The sequence below is a fragment of the Varanus komodoensis genome, unplaced genomic scaffold, assembly GCF_004798865.1.
Source record: "Varanus komodoensis strain SLA01 unplaced genomic scaffold, ASM479886v1 scaffold29_1, whole genome shotgun sequence".
Lineage (NCBI taxonomy): Eukaryota > Metazoa > Chordata > Lepidosauria > Squamata > Varanidae > Varanus > Varanus komodoensis.
Genome location: NW_025335759.1, coordinates 10,606,723 through 10,630,017, shown reverse-complemented (window position 1 = coordinate 10,630,017; position 23,295 = coordinate 10,606,723). Strand labels below are relative to the sequence as shown.

General features: G+C 49.5%; 1 protein-coding gene across 1 annotated transcript in view; it reads left to right on the top strand.

Moving 5' to 3' along the window:
• Positions 1–1,099: 1,099 nt before the first annotated feature.
• Positions 1,100–23,295, top strand: part of BCAM (basal cell adhesion molecule (Lutheran blood group)) — a 36,440-nt gene continuing 14,244 nt past the window's right edge. Inside the window, exons 1-7 of the mRNA XM_044435304.1 lie at positions 1,100–1,174; positions 16,123–16,293; positions 16,917–17,130; positions 18,783–18,853; positions 19,908–20,004; positions 20,729–20,911; positions 22,942–23,066. Coding sequence (XP_044291239.1) covers positions 1,100–1,174; positions 16,123–16,293; positions 16,917–17,130; positions 18,783–18,853; positions 19,908–20,004; positions 20,729–20,911; positions 22,942–23,066 — 936 coding nt within the window. The remainder of the gene's footprint in view (positions 1,175–16,122; positions 16,294–16,916; positions 17,131–18,782; positions 18,854–19,907; positions 20,005–20,728; positions 20,912–22,941; positions 23,067–23,295) is intronic.

Below are 23,295 nucleotides of genomic sequence, written 5' to 3'. Positions count from 1 at the left end.
GGATGAGGCTTTAAAAATAGCCAGATGTGAAAACATGGAGGGGTTTGCGAGTGAAAGATGTTGGCATCACAAACCCTCACAAAATTCTGTGAATGAAGTAGGGCAATGGTGGAATTAAAGCCTTGGCTAGTATCTGGTATCTATCCTATGTAGAAAAGACCCATTGGAATGAATGGGGCCCATGTTAATCATGAGTCTCCCATCATTTCGGTGGGCATGCTCCACGAAAGGCTGACTATTCCACCTTGTCTAGCAGCGCCCTTAATTTATTTCTGGGGTTGACAGGGAGGGGCTTCGCCTAGAATTTCTGCGGCCAGCAAGGGAGTCCCTTGGCCCTTCCGGCAAACCTGCTTCGTGCTGCAGCCCTTATGGAATTCCCTGCCTCGAAATGTTTGTTCTGCCTGCCGGGTGCCCTGATCTCCCACCACCTAAGCAATTGATTCCTGCAAACATTTTACCTATCAGACCGACTGTTTGTCTTTGTTGCCTTTGTTGTTCTGAACCATTGTTTTGCTAATGGTTCAGTAATGATTTTTGTAGTTTTTTAATGGTCTTCGTGATCCTGAAATTTATGACTGCAGATAAGGGGAAGACATACATTTGCTTAATTTAATAATGAATAGTATGGATAAATCATGAACATTCCAGTATTTATATTTATTCCCTGCCTTTCGTCCGCCAAGGGATCCAGGGCAGCTTATATGATGCTCCTCCTCTCCATTATATCCTCACAGCAACCCTGCAAAGTAGGCTAGGCTAAGTGGCTGAACCAAGTCATCCATGGAACTTCATGACCGAGTGCAAATTAGAACCCACATCTTCTAAATCCCTGTCCAGCACTCTAACCACTAGGCCATGCTGGTTCTTCTATGGAAGCTGACTACCTCAGGCCCTTCCTCTGGAATGGTTATGCTTTAGTTATAGGGCATGCCATATATATAATTTTCTAGCCCCGATTGGACACCACCTTGAGATCTAGTGCAATAGTCTAAACCAGCCTCTTTCCACTTGGTACCCTGTGAAGGTGTTGGACTCCAGCTCCTACATTCCCCTGCCTGTGTGTCGGCTGGTTAGCAGACTGGGGGAGGCTGAGCGAAACATGAGCACAGAGCCGGAGGGAAGGTCTGAGGCTCGGGAGCAGCAGACCTGTGCCCTTGCACAGCTGGTGAAGAAGGTATCTTCTTGCTTGTCATTTATCAGCAGAAAAGAAGCTCTGCCGTTTTCATACCAGAAAAGAAGTGTAGAAGAGGAATGCCAACAGGGAGGCTTTTCCATGCAGAAATGCCTCCTTTTCCACAACTGTTAAGGTGCAAGTGTCCTGCCCTCCACTGTACCAAGCCGTGGACTAGCTAGCACCTTTAATTTCTAAACCACATCATGTGGCTGTTCAGACGTTGCTTTTACTGCAGCTCCTCTCTGCTCGATCTGGCATAGCTGGAGAAGGGGGATGCCGAGAGATGTAGCCCCCCGACAGCTGCTGCTACCTGGTCCTGTCACATTGCGCTGACTTACGGAGACCCTGTGCATACAGGCGCCCCCATCCATGACCGCGCTGCTGCGCCCTCCTTTATTACGTCCATCTGTCTCATCCAACAACCTTTAGAGAGCCACAAGTGTCCACCCCCAGAATAGTGGCATAGAAATCACCCTCTCAGGTATGCCCACTTGTCTCGGCTCCGAGGGTGCAAAATATTGCTATCCTACATCAGTGGCAAGGACATCTCGTTTCTGTAACACCAGTTCTGCCCATAGTCCTCAGCTCGCGGCGCTTTGCCCGGCCTCTTGGGCCCCCTTCTCTCAGCTCGCGGCGCTTTGCCCGGCCTCTTGGGCCCCCTTCTCTCAGCTCACGGCGCTTTGCCCGGCCTCTTGGGCCCCCTTCCCTCGTCCTCCCATCCCTGTTTTGAGTCTTGGTTTTCCCGGCCTCCTCTCTCATGCAGGGACAGCTGCTCCCTGAGTCAGTGGCACCTGTTACTGTTTAATCGGCCTCCCTTTCCTCAGTGGTCTTGTAACCCCTTCCTCCCCACTGTCCCCAGGGATGATCTGACACCCACATGGCTACCAAGGGATCCTTGCCTGCCGGGATCACATCAGGGGATCTGGAAAGACAGGGTCACCTGCAATCCAACTCTAGGTTGTGCTCGACTTCAAATAATTAGACTTGCACCTATTGGAATTAACTGGAGCGTATGCAGCAAAGCTAGAAAATTAGACTTAATGTTGACCCCAGACCTGCTTCTCTGCTCTTGCTCTTGCATATGGTTGCAGGATAAGTTCAAATGCTAACTGGTGTTTGACCTAGGCTGCCATTCAGGCTGAGGGTGAGACTTAGGTTGTTTCTTGAATGGAGGTGCATTGTCAGGCTGTCTTTCTATAGGTGTGATTGGAGGAGGTTTGGCACAACCCCCCCCAAAAAAAGAAATAATGTGACTTCTCCACCTGCAGCCTGTACTGGCATGATTGAGGCAGGGTCTACTACCTCATTTGATGTTTGAGAATTTTGTTGGAACCTGGGTTTCCCCATGCACCATCTCCCAGGAAACCACTTTTCCTTTATTGCTTGGTTAGAAACAATTTGAAGGTTTGGACTTGAGAACAGATACTTATATTTAATATTCATCCTTCTGAAAGTCTTTTATTTTCTTTGTTTCTAGTTATTTTTACCCTTTTTTGATTTAATTATTTTCTTGTGGTGGTATTCTGTATGTATTTAAAATATTTAAAATATAAAATGGCACGGAGAGAGTTGTTTAAAACATGGGTAAAGGTACTACGGAAATTGAAATTGAAAAGAATATGGGAATCAGATTTCATGTGTCTGCCTTCTCAGTCCATCCTCTTCTTTAGAATTAACTGTATATGATGTCTGTTCCAGAAGCTTAACTTAAGCTTGAAGTAACGTAACATGGGAAGAGTCTCATATGGAACCAGTGCAATGCATTTTATGTTAGCTGTGTTGGCATTACCTATGCAGAATGGAGCAGGGTGTTCTAATCCTAGTTCCACTCAGCCGTAAAGCTCACTGGGTGACTTTAGACTTTTAGCCTGGCCTACTTCGCAGGGTTATTCAGAGGATAAAGTGAAGAGAATGAGGCCTTTGTAAGCTGCTTTAGGTTCCTTGCGAATTGAAGGAAGGTGGGGCATAAATGCAGAGAAATAATAATGAGAATAATATATGTATTTTCTCAACTACTTGCCCCTAGGGATAATAACCTGAAAATTACTAATGGCAGTTGGGAAACTGTCAAGCTTGGCTAATATTGAGTTTGTAATTGACATCCATTCATTGTTACTAATGAACTTAGGAAACTGAATTTTCTTCCATGGAAAAAGAAAACATCGGAAAATCCCCGAGTTAGGGTTTGGACCTCTGTCCAGCACCTTCCTCAATTGGGTGTCTTCCAGATGTGTTGGGCCACATCTGTCCTTTCTGAGCCAGGATGACCAAGAAGAGTTATAGTCCAGCACATCTGGAAAGTGCTGAGTTGTTCAAGGCCAATTCTAGTTTAAATAAGGGACCTTCAGATGCACAGCTGTTCCTCTGCCACTGTGCTGTGGTCCTTCCAACAAAACATTTAACCATCCTCGGATGCTATTCAATAAGCATAGTAGCTTTTGCCCATGTCCCGTGTACGTGTAATTAACATGCACGTAACTAAAGCATTCAGGTAAGTGACTAATTGGGAAATTGATCAGAATAAGCAACAGAAATGCTGCTAAAATTTGTTTGAAGGCAAAGCCGTCTCCCTTTCATTCCCTTAATGCATTAAGCAAACCACAGCCAAGTTGGCTTTTAAAACCACAAGCTAACCTGTCTATCCTTCGGTCTTAGCCCCTGCCACCAATTAGCTGATTAACATACAGATTAAAGTTGATTAATTCGGGGTCTAATCTGTGTTGGTGATTGGAGTAATAATACATTAGCACAGTGTAGGAGGGTGTGAGTTGTAACAGCTGGATTTCCCAGCCCCCCCCCCTTTTGCAACAACAGAATTTCCTCATCGTTTGGTGTATGTGACAACCTGTTGTACTTTCTCAGAATGTGATGAAATGTTTTGTGCTTCTTCTTTTTAGCTGGGGGAGACACTCGGTCAGAGGGGAGCTGGCCACCGCTGCCCTTTCCCTCTACTGGTTACATACCCTTCTCTGAATTCAGCATTGCCATTGTGGACTGGAAAGGCAGGATAGTAATGTACTAAATGAATGTTTGATGGCAAGCGAGCGGGACACATGTATTGATTTTCTCAGCTGTGGAAAGGTATTTAGAGAGAGCCAGTTTTAGGCACGACTGTGTGTCAGTGAAGAAGATCAGTTCACCATGGTTTTCTTTTTTATTTGGTCTTCATGGAGCCTATTTCTTCACCCACCATGCTGTACAGAAGAATTAAAAAGGGCAGATATAATTGGTGCAAGGAACCTGGGAGGAGAATAAGGCACAGCATCCTGCAGCAAGGCAACTGCATTCTGGAACTGGTACAGATGAAGTAAATTTCATGTAAAAACTGTGCATCATTTATCCTCTGGGCATGGGCACATTTTGGAAGGAATTCATTCATAGAGCCGTCATGAGTCAGAGACGACTTAATGGCACATAACAAGTGAGAACATGTTAAGAATTATGCAGTGCAGTGAAGGCCTGTCCTTTGGAAATTCTTTTGAGACTCTGCTCGACGTTACCTGCATGGAAGCATGGGTACACTATCATGAGGGCTAGGAACTTTGGTTTGCAGTGAAAAAGAGAAATCTAGGGTCTTGCATTATGTGGCCATTCCCAGCTATTTTAGCACCTGCATTATGCGGCCAACAAGCACAGCCCTGGCTATCGTGCTTGTGGGGAGAAATAGCATATTTTATGCAGATGCATGTAACTGTTTGAAGTGAAAATGACAAAACTGAAGCTGTCATACTTCAGACACATCATGAGAAGGCAGGGCTCCCTGGGGAAGACCATCCTGCTGGGGAAAATCGAAGGCAGAAGAAGAGGAAGGCTAAGTATTGGGTGTATCGTCTCCATCAAGGAAGTCACAGCCATTAATTTACGAGAGCTGAGGAGGACTGTCAGAGAGAGAGGATGTTTTGGAGGGCCACTGTAAGTCAGAGATGGCTTGATGGCTTGTAACAACAAGAGTGTAATTGTAGCCTGAAGGACCTGTTTGGATAGGGAAAACCACATTCGGAGGGGAAAGTGGAAATAAGGGAAGTGGCCGGTTGGAGAAACTGTTCCGATCACTTCACAGTCTCTACTGCCGCCTCTGAAAGTTTGAGAGAGGTTCCACCAGGCAGCCGTAGTAACACATTTGTTTGTATGGCCTGAGTATTGCCTTTAAGGAAAAACCGGGACTATGTGCAAGGGAGTGAGAGAGGAGGTCTCACAGATGGAAGGGAGTCATCAGGAATCTGGACTGTTAAATTATCATGTGCAGTTTAATTTCAAATGGGGAGAGCAGGAATCTTTCTTCCCATTTCTGGGAGGGGAGCAAAAAGATCTCATTTGAGAAAGCCTGCCCAAAACAGGGTGCTGTTTTGGACCGTTTCTGGAATTCACCTGGTTCCTTACAAGCTTGTCACTGAACTGGGAGCTAGAACTCTGGTGTATTCTTCTTGCTAGTTGGGAATGATGAGACTTGCAGTCCCTCATGTACGGGGGATGCGGGATTGGGGAAGGTTGGGTTGGAGTGTCAGACGAGGACTCGGAAGGCTCAGATTCAAATTAGCCTTGAATTCACTGGGTACTCTTGGGGCTTTCACTTTCTCCCACTTTAACCTGCCCCAGAGGGTTGTTGTGGGGCTCACATGGGGTGGGGGGCATGTCTGTGCTGCCCTGCCATGCGAGGTGTTGCTGTAAAGATAAACATAGGCAAGCAGTCCAGCATACATATTGCCCAAAAGATACGGGTTTCCCTTGGACTTGTTGGCTTATCTGTGTGGTTTTGTTGCCAGCAATTGTGTTTTGTCCATGCAGACTCCATCTCTGTTGCAAGATGCAGAAGATTGTTGTTTTATGTGCTGCCAAGTTGTCTCCGATTTATGGCGACCCTATGGATGGGTGCCCTTTGTCAGCCCGGCTCAGCTCTTCAGCACCCCGGGCTGAGGCTTCCTTTACGGAATTGACCCGTCTCATATTTGGTCTTCCAGCTTCGCCTTTCCCCAGCATGATGGCCCTTCAGAGAGTCTTGACGTGCCCTCAAAGAACAACAGCTTCAGTTTTGCCATTTTTGCTTCCAGGGCAAGTTCTGGGTCGCTTGGGCCCAGGATCCGCTCGCCTGCCCTCCTGTTGGCCCAGGAGATTTGCAAAGCTCTCGCATTTCTTGCCGTTGGCTTTCCTCTCTGGCCAGCCTTTGCCCCCATCCACAGGGAATGCAAGCATAGCCCCATTCAGACTGAATGAGTCGGGCACGGCTGTGGGCCGGATCCTGTCTTCCACCTTTTCCTGGCCATTGTGGTTGTGTCTGGCACAGGCGTGGGATGCAGGCGGTGTGGGGGGGGGGTTGCTTCGTGGCCCGGGAACGTCCCCGGACCCAGCTGTCGCTGGTCTGCGTCCCCTCGGTGAGACTCCCACTAACGAGGCTAATCTGTCACTCCGGCTTCCCTTCCCCGGCAGGGGTGGCCTGGGGGAGGACAGGACAGCCAGGGTCCAGGCCGAGTGGTGGGGGGAAATGGGGGGGGCACACGTCTGGGCTCAGATGTGCCGGCAGGGCTTTTGTGTGCATGTCGGAGGTGGGCCGCAGTCCACAGCCTGATAAGGGGGAAAGCAATTTCTTCCAATAATATGTTAAAACGATGCTGGAGCGTCTCCGACATGCCTCGTTTGGTTCCCTGGGGAAGGAATTTGCAGAGCGAGGTTGGGCTGGATCCGAGAAGCTTGCCTCAGAATTCGTCATTAAAGCAAATCAACCGGCATACTCAAATCTCTTAAGCTATCAGAAGTCGCTGGCTGTTCAGTTTGAATGTGAGGGTTGCGGGGGGGGGGGCAAAAAGGGATGTGGGCGGGAAGAGGGATAAGCACACTTTACAAAAAAATATTGGCGGTGTTTTTTCAAGCACTTGGGAGAAGAGATAAAAATCTCCGAATTGTTCTATGTGCAGCTTATTCCTGCTTTTTGTGGCTGACAGTGTGATCAAGGGCACACGTTTCCTTAGATATCGTTTTGGCAAAAGGACTTGGGCAGCTGGGGCTTTTTAGCCACACAACAGCCCTGCGAGGAAGGCGCAGGGAAGGCATCAGAGGTCTTCACAGCACGTCTATACCCGTTTTTTATCAAGTTGAACTGCTGTGGTGTTTTCCAAAGAATCTGAAGAATTGCAGTTTGCAGAGAAATCCCTGCTCAGGGTCACATGCTCGGTTCCCGGGGTTTTCCAGGGAGGGCGGTTATTTAAGCCACGTTATGCCTGTGGCACAGGGGTTGCTGTGTCCAGCTCAAGTCCATCATCCCCAGTGCTGGGGAATCTCTTCGGCCGATGCTGGGTGAGAAGGTGGACATGAGCATGGGCCAGATCTGTGCCTACCCCTTGCAAGGACTTGGGCTCCGAAACACTGTTCTTAATATTGGAGTAAATACCCAGAGTGGGAGAAAAGCCCTGGCGGGTCAGAACTAAGCTCCATCCAGTCCAGCTGCCATGCACACGAGGGCAAACCAGCTGCCCAAAGCATCCCTCGAGCAGGACGGGCGCAAGGCCTCCTCCTGCCCAAGCTCCTCGGCAACTGGTGAGGGAGGTAGCCCATGGCCAGCATGGCTGGTAGCCACGGATCGCCTCCCCCCTCATGAGACTGCCCAGTTTCCCTTTAAAGCCACCCAGACTGGCGGCCATCGCCGCTTCCCATGGCAGTGAATCCCATAGCTTAACTAAACGCAGCGCAAAGCGGTCCTTCCTTTTCTCTGCCCTAAACCTCCCACAATCAGCTGCGTGGGATGACCCCGGGTTCAAGTGTAGCAGGAGAGGGGGAAACAGGTCACCTCTCCAGTTGCTCCGCACCATGCACACTTCTGTACCCCAACATCCTGTCTCCCTACCTGCATTTTTCTGCGCTGTACAGGGCCTCAGCACAGCCCCCGAGCGGAGCCACGCCAGCCCCTGACTGATTCTGGTGCTCTTCTTCATACTTCACACCACTCAGCACTGTCCTTTTTTGGATAAGGTGACCAGAATGGAACACAATATTCCGAATGTGGTTGCACCACAGAATTGTAACAGGGAAGTAAAATTTTGGGAGTTATATTTTCTATTCCATTCCAAATTGCGTCTAGCATGGGGTTTGTCTTTTCCACAGCTGCTGCACTCTGGGCCAGTGATTTTATCACGCTGTCCACTATCCCAGGATCCCATCAGTGTATACTTAGGGTTGGGATTTTTTGCCCCAGTATGTATTGCTCTGCATTTGCTTATATTTGCTGTTTCGGTGCCTGTTTGCTCACCTGGGAACGCTCCAGTTGGAATTCCTCAAATCCCTTTTGGTTGTAACCACCCTAAAAAGTTTAGTGTCATCAGCAACCTTGGCCACATCAGTACTTACGCCTAATTCCTACCCTATTATGGTCCCAAAACATGTGAATGGTGCCGGTCCCCCTTGACACTGTCGGCTAAGTAGAGGAGAGAGTGCCCCAGAGTACATGCAGAGTGCAGTCCTCTTGCCACGGTAATCCCAGCCAGCTGCCTCTCACCCAGGGTTTTGCAAGGCCTCCAAAAGAAAGCCGTGATGTATTTTGTGCCATGCTTGCTTTGTAAAATGAGATCTGTTTCAAGGTCTTTTCTTACTTGCCCACACACATAGTTGCAGGGGAGAGATTAACGGCACAACATTTGTGAACATCTGCACACACTGACTTTCATTTGCTTGTGTAGATGCATGCAGCAGAAGGGGCAAAAAAACCATCTATCACAGACATTCACATTCTTTTCAGTATGGCTTCAACCAGCAAGACAGTCTAAATATTGCCATATGCTTCCGTTGGAGGGATACCTCTACTCTGCAAAAGCGCATTTACAAAATTACAGGCACGAGCAGCAAAGTCTTGCATGGTTCACTTGTGAAAAGTGCACATGGGCATTTAAATGAATGGATTTCCTTGCCATAAAACTAGTCACAGGGAGTCCATCCTTTCCAAATTTGCAGCATTTCTTACACCTCTATGCCATCCAGCTTTCAAAGCTCCCCAGGTAGTTCACAAATCCATAAATTATAACAAAACAATTTGTAAAACCCTTAACAACTTCAAAACCAAATAAAATAGTAAAATCCACTTTTAGCTGAAGAGAACTCTGAGAGAAGTTCTAGGGGAGCGTGGGTACTTGGCGCAGGCTTGTTCGGCCTTGACATGGTCTTGCAGAAACCGAAAGTTAACTTTAGTGTTTGCCTTGGTATGTGCAAGTTATCTTTCAGGGAAAACTGCCTACCATATCTAATCTTCACACTGAAGTACCTCTCATTGCACAGGAATTTCTCTAACACAGATTGGAAAACCACAAATCTAACCTGTTTTTCCTTCGCCGTGAAGAGTTCTTTCCCTATCTACACACCTGAGATGCATTTTTTAAAACTGGGGTTTGAACCTGGATGAGTCAAATATGTGGAGTTCTTTTTCATTCTGGTCTCTGGCTCTCCAAGCCGAAGGGTCCATATCCTGTGTTAGCTGTGGTCTCAGCAACGTTAATTAAGGGCTCAAGCCCCCACACCTGTTCAGACCCATCTTCATCATCATCCTAATGCTGGCTGGAGGATGCTGGATGTTGTAGGACATATTTCTCCGATCTAAATAGGCATAGGATTGCACCCCAAGAAGAACAGTTTGGGGAGCATTAAATGTGCTTGAAGACACTATTTCTGTTAGTAGAGCACTGTCCTATTCCCACACTGCTCACCTGATGGCCAGGTATGGTGGAGAAGGAACAGGTGCTGGGAACCGTGCTCAGCCTCCACCCAAGAAGAGAGGTGACCCACTGCACCCCAGTGGGGTCTGCGGTGTGGTTCCGGTGCTGCCTCCTTCCGGTGCTGCCGGCTGGAGACCATGATGCACGGGCGGAGTGTGGCTGACCAGTGAGAGCCAGTGTGGCATAGTGGTTAAGAGCATGGGACTGGGACTCAGGCGATCTGGGTTCTAGTCCCCGCTCAGCCATGGAGCCCACTGGGGGACTTTGGGCCAGTCACAGACTCTCAGCCCAACCTGCCTCACAGGGTTGTTGTTGTGGGGATGAGATGGAGGCAGGGAATCATGTAAGCTGCCTCAAGCCGATTGTAGGAAAAAGGTAGGATATAAATCCAATAAATAATACCTGCACACCTGAGCCTGCAGGGCCGGTGGTGGATGACTCACCCTCCAGGCCCAACCTGGCAGCCCCAGCCTGACCAAACTGCCTCTGGAGGAGGGCCAGAGATGCTCTCATGTTCTCCTTTGCAAAAACAGCTGGTTGTGCTGGAATGACTCTGCCACCTCCCCCAATTAATTGAAATAAATTCTGGAGGAGTTATACCTGGCAACGCCCCTGAGGACAAATCGAAGCGAAAGGGGAGCAACCCCACATGGTTCTGCAGAATACCTTTGGCCCCTGGAAGAGGGGACACGCCTGCGCAGATTTGGTTCCTGGTGCCGGCCGTTGTCGCAAGGAATGGGGGTCACACAGAGTCTTGCTGCGAGTGTTCAGGTTGGCAGATTGCCTCCTTGCAGTCTGCCTCTCGTTGGGGGTGTTGGTGCCTCCCTGGCATATGCCTCTTTCCCTTTGTGTTCTGACTACCAGAGGTGTAGGAAAACCTGCCAAAACCAAAGCCATCTATTTTCTGCTTTCCATTTTCTGTAATGGTGCTTTCCTGAATATTATAAACACGCAGAGAGTTCAGCCATAAATCCTAATACATAATCGAAGAGGAGCACAGAAAGAGAAGGCTTCTTTTTTTAAGTGTTTGTTTAGTGGCCGGAATGGTCTTTTAAATGCTTCTCTAAAAATAGGCTTGAGAGAGATTGAGAGAATCAAGTTATAATTTAAGGATTTTAATAGCCTTCCTTAAGGCCATCAGTTTTCACCACCTGGGTTTAGAAGAGATTAATGTAATAATGCATATTATATATTGTAGCCCATCCGGACCATCTTGGGATTAGAAGGGTTTGTTCGGCTTCAACAGCCACAGTGATGAAGCATTGCAAGCTGGCAGGCGGCAGCTAACCTGCCAGAGTTATTTATGCGTAATTAAGCTCATTTGCATACAATTTAGCATGTGCTTGGTGGGTGTGAAACTCCAGCCGGTAGATATTTTGCAACATTTCTGAGACAGACTTTTGTGTAATTTCCAGTCTGAGGCTGGAGGTGTCCGTTAATGTGCTTTTTGGAGTTCTTATATGTGAGATTGTGCTCACAAAGGTTCAGCAGTTGTCCTCCCTTCCCCGTTTTTATGAAAAACCAAAGTACTTCTGGAGGGGAAAAATGATCAGTTTTAGAGATGTTTTTCTTGTAAATTGTTCTAAATCTTTCATAAACTTGGCACATCACATTTCATGACCCCCATGTTTCTGGCCTCAGCAGATGGAACAGCAAACATAAATACCAAACCATTGATAGTGCAACCCGTGCTTGTGCAAGCCCACGTCAAACCATGGTTTCCAGTGCCTCTTTGCTGACCAGTGGCATCCCTTAATTTGTTTATTGAGGCATTACACCAAAGCATAATTAAATTACCTGGTTCGGAGCGAAAATGTTCAAAACTACCAGGGACTTTGCCAGATTATTATATTGTCATGACAATGTGTTCTAAACAATAAAAGTGAACTGAGTTTTGCATGCATAATAAATTTGGAGTTTGGTATTATGCTGTCAGCTGGGTTTGCAAGCAGGAAGACTCGAACAAATGCAGGAGATTTTGGAAGGTTTTCCTTTCTCTGCCACTTCCTCCAGCTCTGCTACTTGCCAAGCCAAATTGGAGTGAATGTGCGTGTTGGAAAGAACTTCACCACTGTGATTACGTCCTTGTGTGAAGACTGGATCCACAGGGTTTGTCTCTTGTATTGCTGATCTGAGTGAGAAGCCCTTTCAGTTCAGTGACTTTACGTCAAAGGAGAGCACGTGGGGTGGAAGGGGGAAAGAGCTTGCTGCCATTCTGCTCAGGGTATGCTAAGCAGGACAGTTCAGTATGTTTTCGTAGCTGGATTTAGGTTGCTCGGGGCACACTTTAATCTGTGGGAGAAAATCGTGTGTCCGGACTTGCTCTTCCACAGCTGTCTGCCACCCAAACCTTGGCTTCTCCCAAGAAGGACAGGCAGTCCTTTCCCGCAACCCTCGAACTGTAGATCAGTCCAGTGGGAAGGGGCCTGGAAGCCCACTGGGTCCAATCCCTGCTCAGTGCTGGACTCTGTTAAAGCACTCAGCTTAGAGTTACACTTGCCCGCCTTTCTGTGCAACTGATACCGGCATAGGAAAGCTTTTCAGTCCAGCTAGCCTGGGTGACGGGCAGGGCCGCTTCTTGATCTTTAGGAACAAGGGAAGCTGAGTCAGACCTGTGGTCCTTTTTGCCCAGTATTACTGACTTGCAGCGGCACTTGATGTTTCAAGCAGGATTTTCTGATTGCCAGGGAGCAAATCGAGAGCCTTCCGGGGAGCAAAGATAGGTGTTCCACAAGGCTACCCAATTTGGCTTCCGTTGACTTAATCCGCCAGCTAAAATTATTTCCAACTTAATTCATATAAAACGGCCTCCCCCAGTCTGGCATCCCCAGATAGTTGGTTTGCAAGTCCTGTCATCCCCAGCCAGCATGGACGTGGACTTTGCCAGAGGGATGTGTGGAACAGGGAAGTGGAGGGGGGTTTCTGCTGTCTCTTATCATACCTGGGAACATCCCACAAAGCGGATGGGACTAAAGGAGACCTGCAGAACAAGCCAAAGAAAGTCCTTCACATAGCGCCTCGTTAAACTGTGGAACTCCCCAGAGAGGTCCACCTGGCGCCGTCGTTATTTGTTTTTCGGCGCCAGGCCAAGACCTTTTTATTCAAAAGTTATTTTAATTGTTAATTTATGAATTGTATTTATTGGGTTTTTATGTACATGCTGAGATGTTTCTGGTTTTCTAAGTCTGCTTATATGGCTGTTTATTTGGGTTTATTTATTGATGTTGTAAGCCGCCCCAAGGCTTTTTGCGAATGGGGCGGCATAAAAATGGTTTAAATAAAATGAAATAAATAAATAAACTCACTTCCGCCAGATGTAGTGACGGCCGCCCATTTGGATGGTGGGATTGGACAAACACGTGAAGAGTGAGGCTTTCTGTGGCTGCTCTTCCCCCTGATGGCCCTGTGCTCCCTCCAGGATCAGGGCCAGTGTGCACACACACACACCAGTGGTGGGGAACCCTCATTCAGCATGCCTAATATGTCAGAATACACAGGAAGCAAAGCCAGGATTTTAAGAAGCCAAGGCCTGGCCCGGGCTGCACAGATCATTTTTGCTTTGCCCTGAATTTATTTATTTTTTATTTTATGTGTTTTTTGATTTATATCCTGCCTTTTTCCTACAAGGGTGAAGGCAGCTTACATCATTTGTTTAAATGAATCTGAAGTGTTTAAATGTCCAGTTCTTTCCTTGGTTTATTAAGCAATTTTCAAACTGAGGTCAGCTCTTGGCTCATCCATCCCAGGGCAGGGCTGGATCGGCCAAGCCGTTTCAGCTCTGAAAGGTCCACTTGCCTCTGAGCATCTTTCCGCCTCCCTGTAACTGGGCAGGGTGCCTGACCGCCTTGTTCTGCAGTCCGGCTAAGTCGCTTCCTTCTCCGCAAGTGTGTTTCAGAAGGCGTCGCCGTATTCTTGCCACGGCATCGAACTCTGGGTAGCCTTTGGGCTCGTCTTGGCTGGGGGCGGGGGGCAAAGGGGGACTGCAATCTGTGCCATGCCTTAATCCGCCTCGTTTGGGATGCTTCGCGGAGAGGACCCCGCCTGTCTGCCCATCAGTATCTGTGAATCAATTCCTCTTTCTTTCTCGGGGTTCCCAGCTGGTTCCCTGGCGTTGAGCGGTTTCTGGGCACTTAGCCTTGCCAGCCCCCCCCACCTCGTTTCCCCTGCCCGACCAGGAGATGAAAGCATGCCCCCCCTTCCCTGATCCTGGAACAAAGCCCGGAGCACCAGCCTGGAATCCCAAGCAGCTGCTGGCTTGCTCCGCTTTGGGCCTTTCAGATGGTGGATTTCCCCCCTCCCGTCACGCTCCCACCCACACAATACCAACTCGCTGCTTTATTTCTCTGCCCCGCTCCTCCGCCTCCTACCCGCCTGCGCATTTTTTATTCAAGATTGCCTTAAGTGAGGCCAAAAGCATATAATAACTGTCCAGCATTTGACAGGCGAAAGAGGGTATGTGTGTGTTGTGTGCATGAATGAGAAGTTCACATGTCAAGCAAAGGAGGAAAGAGTGCAGCTTTTATGCAGAGATGGGAGACGGGCTCTTTCTCCTCGGAAGGATTTCGCAAATTTTGCTCCTTTGGCAAGTATGTCTATTTCAAAAGTCCTGAAATGAGCGTTCAGACCAGTGCCCGAAATGTGTGCATCGAATTCTCATGAAGTTTGCTCTTTGAACTCAGTTATAAAGGATAATGTAGCCCAGCTTCCCTCAGCCTGGAACGCGCAAGTCCCATCAGCCCTGACAGCATAGCCTGAGGTAATGGAAGGCGCGTTCTAGCACACCTTGGGAAGGTGAGCTGCAGGTGTGGGTCATGGGTGTCGAACTTGAGGCCAATGCACCTGCTGGGCAGCATATCCTGTTGCTCCCTCCAGACCCAGGGAGTTGCCAATTGCCAATTTTTTTGGTAGTTTCATGGCTTTTTTCTTCTAAAAGTTTGAAACACCTTTCCTAAAGCTAAATTGCCAACTGCAGGAACATTTAAACTGGCATTTTGGCTCTGCCCTGTTGTGCCTTTGGCTCTGCCCCCCTCCTGGAATATGCTTGCTGACAGCATCTCTAAATCGCATTTGGCCCCCACACTGAAATTCCAGTGCCAAGCTCATCCCTCCCATCTCAGCCTTTGGGGCAGCTGTGAGAAAGAGGAGGAGACAGGAAGCACCTGTTTCCACCTCTAACTAACTACCATTTCCTGTTGCATCCGAACTCTGGGGAAGCATGGTTACAATGCCATGTTTGTAAACTAACCCAGTTTTGGATGCAACTTCCCAATACCAAAGTGGCTGCTGCAAACCACACCCTGGCACTCACCAGCAGGGGCTTGGCACGGGCCCTGCGGAGACCACCAAATTCAGGTTCAGCCCTCTGAGGAGAAGGGTCCGCCTCTCAGGAAAGATGATCCTTCAAACCATGGTTTGGGGAGTTGTGAGTGCAGCTTCCCTTTCCTGTTTCCTGTTTAGCACTAACCCCAGTTAGTGATGCCATCCAGCTCAGCAAGCTGAGGTTAGCACTGTTCTTCCAAAGGAGAAGCAGGGACAGCTTCTGAAAGTCAGGTCTAGCTCTGTTTCGTTTGGGGAACAGAACAGCTGCGGTATGGGCACGATCCGAGGCGTGGCTGCCCGAGGCATGCCGGGAGTTGAAAGACTCTCTTCTGTTTCAACATGCATGGGGTTGTGCCCTAGACTGTGCCATGCGCCACCCAGGAAACGGGGAGGGAAGCTGCACAGGTGCTAGGAGGAGAGGGGTGCGAGAGTTTGCAGCATGTTCACGTCTTGGGAATCCTTGCAATTGAGCCAGTCTTTTTCCTGAGGCCTGAAGTAAGCTCAAGCGATGACGATGAGCAGAGGTATTTATGACTTCAGCATCTAAAAATGTGCAATCTCTGTTGCAGTCAAATGTACCTTCTAGCTGTTGATGCTATCAGGAAGCTTGTGCCCTTAGCAAGCCCATTTTCCTCTGCTGAGCACTACGCTGTGCTTGCCTCAAAACGGAGGGAACCGCACTGAAAGCAGCTTTTCACACGAGCATGGCTCTGGGATGTGGATCAGCAGTCGGTGGTCCCAGGGACCCATCTGGTCCCTGTGAGAAGATCAGAGGTCTTCCCCTTGCAGGCAAAAGGGGAGCCGCGGGACCTGCTGTGACCAGACTTGCCGGCTGGCCTTCAGGCGGGGACCTGCCCTGGTCCCTCTTAAGTCGGCTGCCAGCAAAAATGAGCTGCTGACCAGTACCTTCAGGGGATGCTCTGTGGGTCCCCCTGACAGTCCTCCGTTCCTTCTCTGTCCCTACCACCCCTCCTTATCTCAGGATGCCAGGCAGACGTGCAGGTCTCTGTCCCAGCTGTCACAGAGGTTCTCCTTGGGGACCCGGTGCCCATTTTGTGTACACACACGGTGACCGGCGGCGATGACTTCCTTCTGGTGGAATGGTTCATTGTGAGTACGCGGGGCTGGGGAAGGAGGTGGCAGTGAGCGAGGGAGCGGGAGTCTTTTGTGCCAAGGTGGGCGGCCTGCTGTCCTCCAGGTGCTTTGGCCTGCAGCTCCCACCATGCCTCACCCTTGCCTGTGACTCATGAGAAACGAGTCGGCTTGGGTCCGGGATACCTCCCTCTGCCCCTTGAGGTCTGAGGCAGAGGTCCTGCTTTGGGAGCCCTCCTTGAAGGAGGTTAGGAGAGTGAACACCTGGAGGAGGGCCTTCTCTGCGGTGGCCCCCTGACTATGGAAGACGCTCCCCAGAGAGGTCCGCCTGGCACCGACGTTATATTCGTCTTAGCGTCAGGCAAAGCCCTTTTTATTTTCCTGCTATTTTAATGTTTAATTGATTTTAACTGCGGTTTTAGTATATTAATGGTCAGATACCGTGGGGTTTGTTTTATTCTACTAATTTATTGTAAGCCGCCCCGAGACGTTTGTAGGGGATGGGATAGAAAAGCTTTTGATTGATTGATTGATTGATTGATTGATTAATACAGGCCAAAACACCTGGAGGGCCATTGCTGGCCACCACGCTAACCAAACCTTCCTCCCTATTTCCCTGCTACTGCCCAAAACAAAACCAGACGGACAAGAACGGGGAGCTGCGACGGGTGGCCTATAGCGACCAGGGTCAGCAGGGGGTGGACCAGGACACGGAGTACACGGGTCGCATCTCCATGGACCCCAACCACAGCCTGGTCATCCAAGCCGCTGCAGTGGCTGACGAGAGGGCCTTCTCCTGCCAGGTGACGAGCTCGTCCGGGAGCGGAATGGGAGTGACCCAGCTCAAGGTGTACGGTGAGTTTCCCCACCTGCTGCTCTCCCTTCCCGGCAACCCTCCACTCCAGCAGCACCGAGCATCATTGGCGGCGGCCTCGGCAGCTCAGCCTTCAGGGGCCGGGTTGGTGCTCGACGCTGCAAAGCGGCTCCACCAAGACAGCTGCAAACACAAAATGGGAGAAGCAGCTGTGTTTGTCTGTACTCCTTCCTTGCTCTGAAACGGAAAGCTCCGGGTCATTTCCCCGCTCTCTGATAAAGGAAAAACAGGGGGGACCCGGGGCTGCTGGTTCTTGTTTGTTTTTAAATCTTGCTTTTACTGATAAGGGCTTACATTTTGGGCTGAGTTTGTTTTTAATTTTACGTTGCCTGGGGCTTCCCATTAATCTTCCCAATTCTAGTCCTTAGTTTTTTTCCCTTGATTCTGTGGCCGTGCTGGGAAAAGTCATTGGTGCTCTCATCTCCTGCAGCAGAGACACAGACCGGTCTGCGTTCAAGTGATCTATTGATTTCCAAAACTGCGTGTTGGTCAGCTTGCCTTTGAACATTAAATTGTTCCTGTTGACATTACCAGCACCTTGATATAACAAGCAGTTTGGGAGACTTCGGGAAGCAAAGAGAACTTGTGAGCCGCCCCGAGGCTTTGTTGGGATGGGGCAGCATAGAAATGTTTTAAATAAATAAACAAACTTAGACTCCAGCAAACAAAAGCAGCCAGTGAGAGTGAGAGGGAAATACAGCCCTTTCACAGTATGTTCTCCCCTGTTACAACAACACTGAAATCAAAATAGTGTTTGCAAAAGCAGATATGTGCCATTATCTTTCCAACTCACACATCACTATCTCCCCACCCCAGTACAGTCAGCCTAAAGATGTGGCTGATTAATGTACTTATTGAATCTTGTGGCTCTGGGCCATGTTTGAAAGCCGGGGCTGTGAATACAGTTTTATTGATTTCAAGGAGACTGACAGTCTGATCTTAGGCCCACTTAGCCAGATGCAAAACTCATTTTCTCCAGGATTTACCACTGAATTAATAGAATGAGTGAGTGTAGGATTGCATCCTTGGTGTCATGGACTCTAGGACTGGATGCATACACAATGGATTTGCACAGAATGGAGCATCCGTTCCCCCACTTCTAGTGGGGTGTTACTTTGCAGAGCATGACCAGGAAGAAAAAGCACCGTCCAACTTTGGTGGACCACCAAGGGCCGATTCTTTACTTGGATTTTAAAAATATAGATATTAGTCTGGATAGCTCTTGGTCTGCTACTGCTTAGCATCAAATGCAAAGCAAATGCACATATTTGGATCTTTTAGCCCAGATTGGTGATGCTGAAGCTCTGGGGACATCGTGGGAAAGCCCCCTTGCTTGACAAGTGTAAATCACGTGGGCAGACGCAAGGATTCCCGGAAAAGCACTTGGGGAAAGAAATTCCCTGCTATTTAACCCTCCGATCTGGTGTGCTGAGCCCCTTTCAGGCTGAGGGCCAAGTTCCGTTTTGGAATTCCAGTAGTGTTGGGTCCAAAGACAAAGAGCTGAGGAGCCAGAAATCCAGCACCATGTCGCTGAAAGATCCTGCTGCCAGAGCTTGTGCTTAAGGAGCCCGTTTCTCTGATCCTGGCCCACCTTTTCTCCAGGCCTGTCTGACTCTTCCTTCTCTTACCCCAGACCCACCTGAGCTCCCGGAGCTCACGCAAAACTCCAGGACCCTCTCAGTGACTGAGAAGCACGCCTCAGAGGTGAGAGCTTGGCCTCCGTTTTTTGATAAGCGCCTCTGTGTATCTTGAGAAGCACCCCGGTCAGCCTCAAGAGCTTCATTCCTAGCCTCCGAAGCTTGGAGATGGGCATTAGCTGTGGGAAGGGGCACTCTGTACATGCTTAGAGGAATTCCTTTTCCAGCCACTCTCCTGGTTCTGAAGAAGATGGTTTCTGGGGGGGCGTGCAAGGGTGAAACGGACCTTTTGAGGAGCAGGGAAGGGTGGGGAGGCCGGTGCTGGAGGCCTCCTCTCCATCTGCACGTTTGCTTTCCCCTGCAATGGGCAGCTATGACTTTGCCCCTCGGGAGGGGCCTTGTGGCGGGCAGGGCATGTGGCCCGTCCCTGCCACAGCTGCATCCCCCGCTGTTCCCCCGGGGCAAAAACGCTTCCCCAGCGTTTGCGTATTTGGATGCCGTGACAAAGCGCCCTCCACATGTGGGGAGTTCCTCCCAGCGTGGAGTCCCTCCTTTTGCAGCGGGGCACTTCGCATCCCCTGGCATGCGCAGAGGACCTTTTCCCACGTCGCCTGCACATGGCCCGTGTTTTTGCTGCAGGCGATGGTGGCCAGGAGCATGGCTGCCATGCGCCAGGGCGCAGACTTGCCCGTGTGGCTCCAGGAGCCCTCCTCACAATGTCATCCAGCCCCCTTTTTTTCCCTGCAGTATCACAGGGCATGCAGAAAAGCCCCCAAATGCGGCATTAGGGCCCTGTTGCTTGGGAATCTGTTTTCGCGGATGCATTATTTTGTTGTTTAAAGCATGGTTTGGAACAGGCGGGCAAGAATTTTTGGTGAATTTCTGAGGAAGCTTGTAGAGGAAGATGTTCCATGATCACGTGCATGGGAAGAAGGTAGCCAGGCTTGTGCGCATCTAGGGCTCCTCCAAGCAAAATTTACATTTCTTCGTAGCATGGTACAGTCCTGCCCTGTGAGCTTGAGAGGGCACAACAGTAATGAAAGTAGGTAGAAAGCCGGACAGGGGAACACTTAAAAAGGTGTGGGAAAGGGTTTTCAAGGCTGCCTTTCCTTCCTCTCCAGATTGCGACGTGCTCCAGCAGAAATGCCAACCCGGTTCCAGTCATCTTCTGGTACAAAGACGACCGCCTTCTGAATGCCTCCACCGAGCGGAATAAGGGTAAGAAAGACGTTCCTGTGCAATGAGTGCCAAAGCAAGCAGGCAAGCCTATGGCCTTCGAGAACATCAGTTTTCTATACATTCCGAGCTGCTTCTGAAAAACTTCACCTGTGATTGAGACGTTGTGTTAGAGGCTCTGAGAGCTACCACATGTTTAGTCTCGCATTCCTGGCTGCCGTGTAAAAAGGCCCTCCTGCATGATCGAGAGGTTGCATAAGTGCCTTTTGGGTCGGCCCAGTCCGAGCCTAAGGTTCCAGTCCACCACTGGGATTCTGCCTACCCAGGTAGAAACTAGCCCAGGATTTAAACCACAGCTATCCTTGTAGGTGCCCTGGAGGGGAGGCTGTTTAAAGAACCTCTGCAAAATACTTCCTCAAGGATGTCTGTGCACAGTGTTCAGAGCAGTTTACAGCAAAACAAGCCATTTCACTGCAAAATGTGGGTTTTTATTATTGTTACTGGTGTGCTTGTGTATGTGCTTGTGTGTAAGGCATGATATAAATCAAATAAACTAATGCATTCCAGCAAAACAGTGTGCAGCTGCGAAATCCTATTTTGAATGGCATTGGTGGCGTGATCTGACTCTTTGGAATGACCAAAGATCATGTGACTCGTGTCTGTGCGAAGCCCTTTTCTGGAGCTTTCCCCTTCCTTCTGGCCCCCCCGCCGCCTGGGCTCGCTCCCCCCATCTTCCCCATCTCCACATGTCTGTACTCCTTCCCAGATCTGTATGTGGTGTCACGGACAGTGAAAGAGGCCTCGGGACTCTTCTCCATCTCCAGTACGTTGTACCTGCGCGTGAACAAGGCTGACAAGGACTCCAAGTTCCACTGCAAAGTCAACTACTCGATGCCGCTTGGGAAAGTCAAGAGTGCTGCGACCGAGGCGTTCAAGCTGCGGGTGCACTGTAAGTTGACTTCTCGATAGCCTGATTGGCCTGGTCCTGCCCAATCTAGGAAGCTAAGCAGCACTGGGCTGGGTTGAAATCTGGATGGGTGACTGGAGTCCTGAGTTGAGCAGATGGATCAGCTAAATGGCCTGCAAGATCCCCTTCCAACTGTATGATTTATCAGGTATGTGAGGGGATGTCACATGGAGATGGGTAGAGACCTGTTCTCCCCTGCAGAGGAGGGCAGAACACGCTCCAACGGAGCCAAGCTCAGGGAGCCAAGGTTCTGTTTGGATGCTAGGAAGCACTTCCTGACAGTCAGGACCCCGAGGGTGTGGAATGGGCTTCCACGGGAGGTCGCTGAGGCCCCATCAGTGTGGGTGTTCAAGGATAGGCTGGACGTCCACATGGTGGGCATGTCGTGAGCGGAGCCAGTTGGTGCCGGAGGTCAGACTAGATGTCCCGGGAGGTCCCTTCTGACTCGCTCTGTTTTCTATGTTTCTAAGTTTGAGGCCAAGCTCAGGCTTGTGGAGGCAAAACTGCCTTCATTCCCCCACCCTCGGTGCCACCTGGATGGGCCCCCGAAAGCTCAGTGGGGATGCACACAGCAGCCTCGTGCTCCCTCCACCTGGCCAGCCGTGCGTGGGAAGCGTGACCACCATCGTCAGGACCCTCGTCGCCCCGGCCCTGTTCTGCTGCGGGTCCCAGAGAGGCCTTGGGGACAGAGAAGCGGCTGCAGCTGCCGGGCTCTGTGTGCCCTTTGGCAGCACTGGGCTGTGATTTTTTTTTGGGGGGGGTGAGCATTAAAAGAAGGCTGGTGCCCACCGTGCGGAGCCCTGGCATTTGCCCCGCTGTGCCCGGTCTCAGCATCTTCTAGCCCTCGTTCCACACTGAATATAGTGCATCATTCTTGCAGCCAGCGGCATCCCAGGGTGAGTCACAAGATGCACACGCAAACTTTCATGTGCATCTCTGTGTAAACGATGCTGGGAAATCAGCTTAGGAGACCAAAAATACAAATGGCCAAAATGAAAACATTTAAGATAGGAAACCTCTTCAGCATTTAGCTGCACTGTGTCGGGCCAGGAGGGTTGCTCTTGATTTTCTTGCTGCCAAATCACACTGAATGTGGCTGGACATTTTGGCCCGGGTTGTGATCCCTGCTTTGGAGGACCGTGTCCCGTCCTGAGTGTGTGTGTCTGTCGGGGAGGCCTCATTAGTGTGGCCCTTGAACAGATAAATGCTTTCGCGGGGATCTGTCTGCCAGCCGCTGCTGCTTCTCCTCTTCGTGGCATGGCCAGATCGTGCCTCACAGCTTCGTTCTGCTGCATCTGTCTTGCTGTTGTGTTTAATTGGGCTAAAAAAAGGAAGTCTCTCGTGAGCCACTGCAAGTGTCCTGTTGCGACCGAGGACCAAGATATCGATTTTGCATTATGGTTCAGTTGTTTTGCCAGGTCTCTAATTTGCTGCATTCCTGGCTGATGACTTCGATGTAGTGTTTGCTGCTATTCTTGTGTCTTGTTGAGTATTGATCGTTTCATTTTATGGTGATGTTTTGAGCTGTTATTTTTTAATGTGCAGTCTCTCCCTCCCTCCCTCTCCCTCCCTCCCTCTCCCTCCCTCCCTCTCCGTCAATACATATATGCACACAAATACAAATATAATGATTTCCTTTATATCTCCTTACCTGTACAAAAACCTGCGAGCACACGCTCTTTATCTCTCTTAATACCTGTGTGCGCATATATGCGCGCAGAGAATGAATGCTTGCACCTGGGAGTTACTCTTTATAGCCTGCCTTGACTAACCAGCCTTAGGTTTATTGGCACCGGCCGATCTTAAAGTTTGTAATTACATATTTCAGTTACCCTTATTAGCAATTATCCTTATTGATTGCTCACCGTGGGGTTATTTTATCAGAGGTGGCGTGGTCTGTGCCTCTGGTAATAAAATAAATAATTGTGGGAATGTGCAGAAGTGGCGTTGCTTTGCTCGCGTGCTGCAAAGTGGTCTTCCTTCTCTCCTCCTGCCCCGTCTCTGGCTCCTAGACTACACGGAGAATGTGCGCTTCGAGCTGGATTCTCCGAAGGTCATCAAAGAGGGGGACGACGTTTGGCTGCAGTGCAAGGCGGATGGGTTCCCCGAACCCGAGTACTACTTTGCTAAGTTACAGGTACTGCTGCTCTGGGTCCCTTCCCTTTGCCCCAGTCTATTCCAGTCTATTCCTTCTGGGGACAGTGGGCGAGACGTGCACCCTGGTTCGAGAAAGAGCTGAGAGAAACACAAGCATTAAGCTGCACCTTCTGTTTTTTTTTATGGAGCACTTTTATTTATTTATTTATTTATTTATTTAATTTATTTATTTAAAACATTTCTATGCCGCCCCCATCGCGACAAAGCCT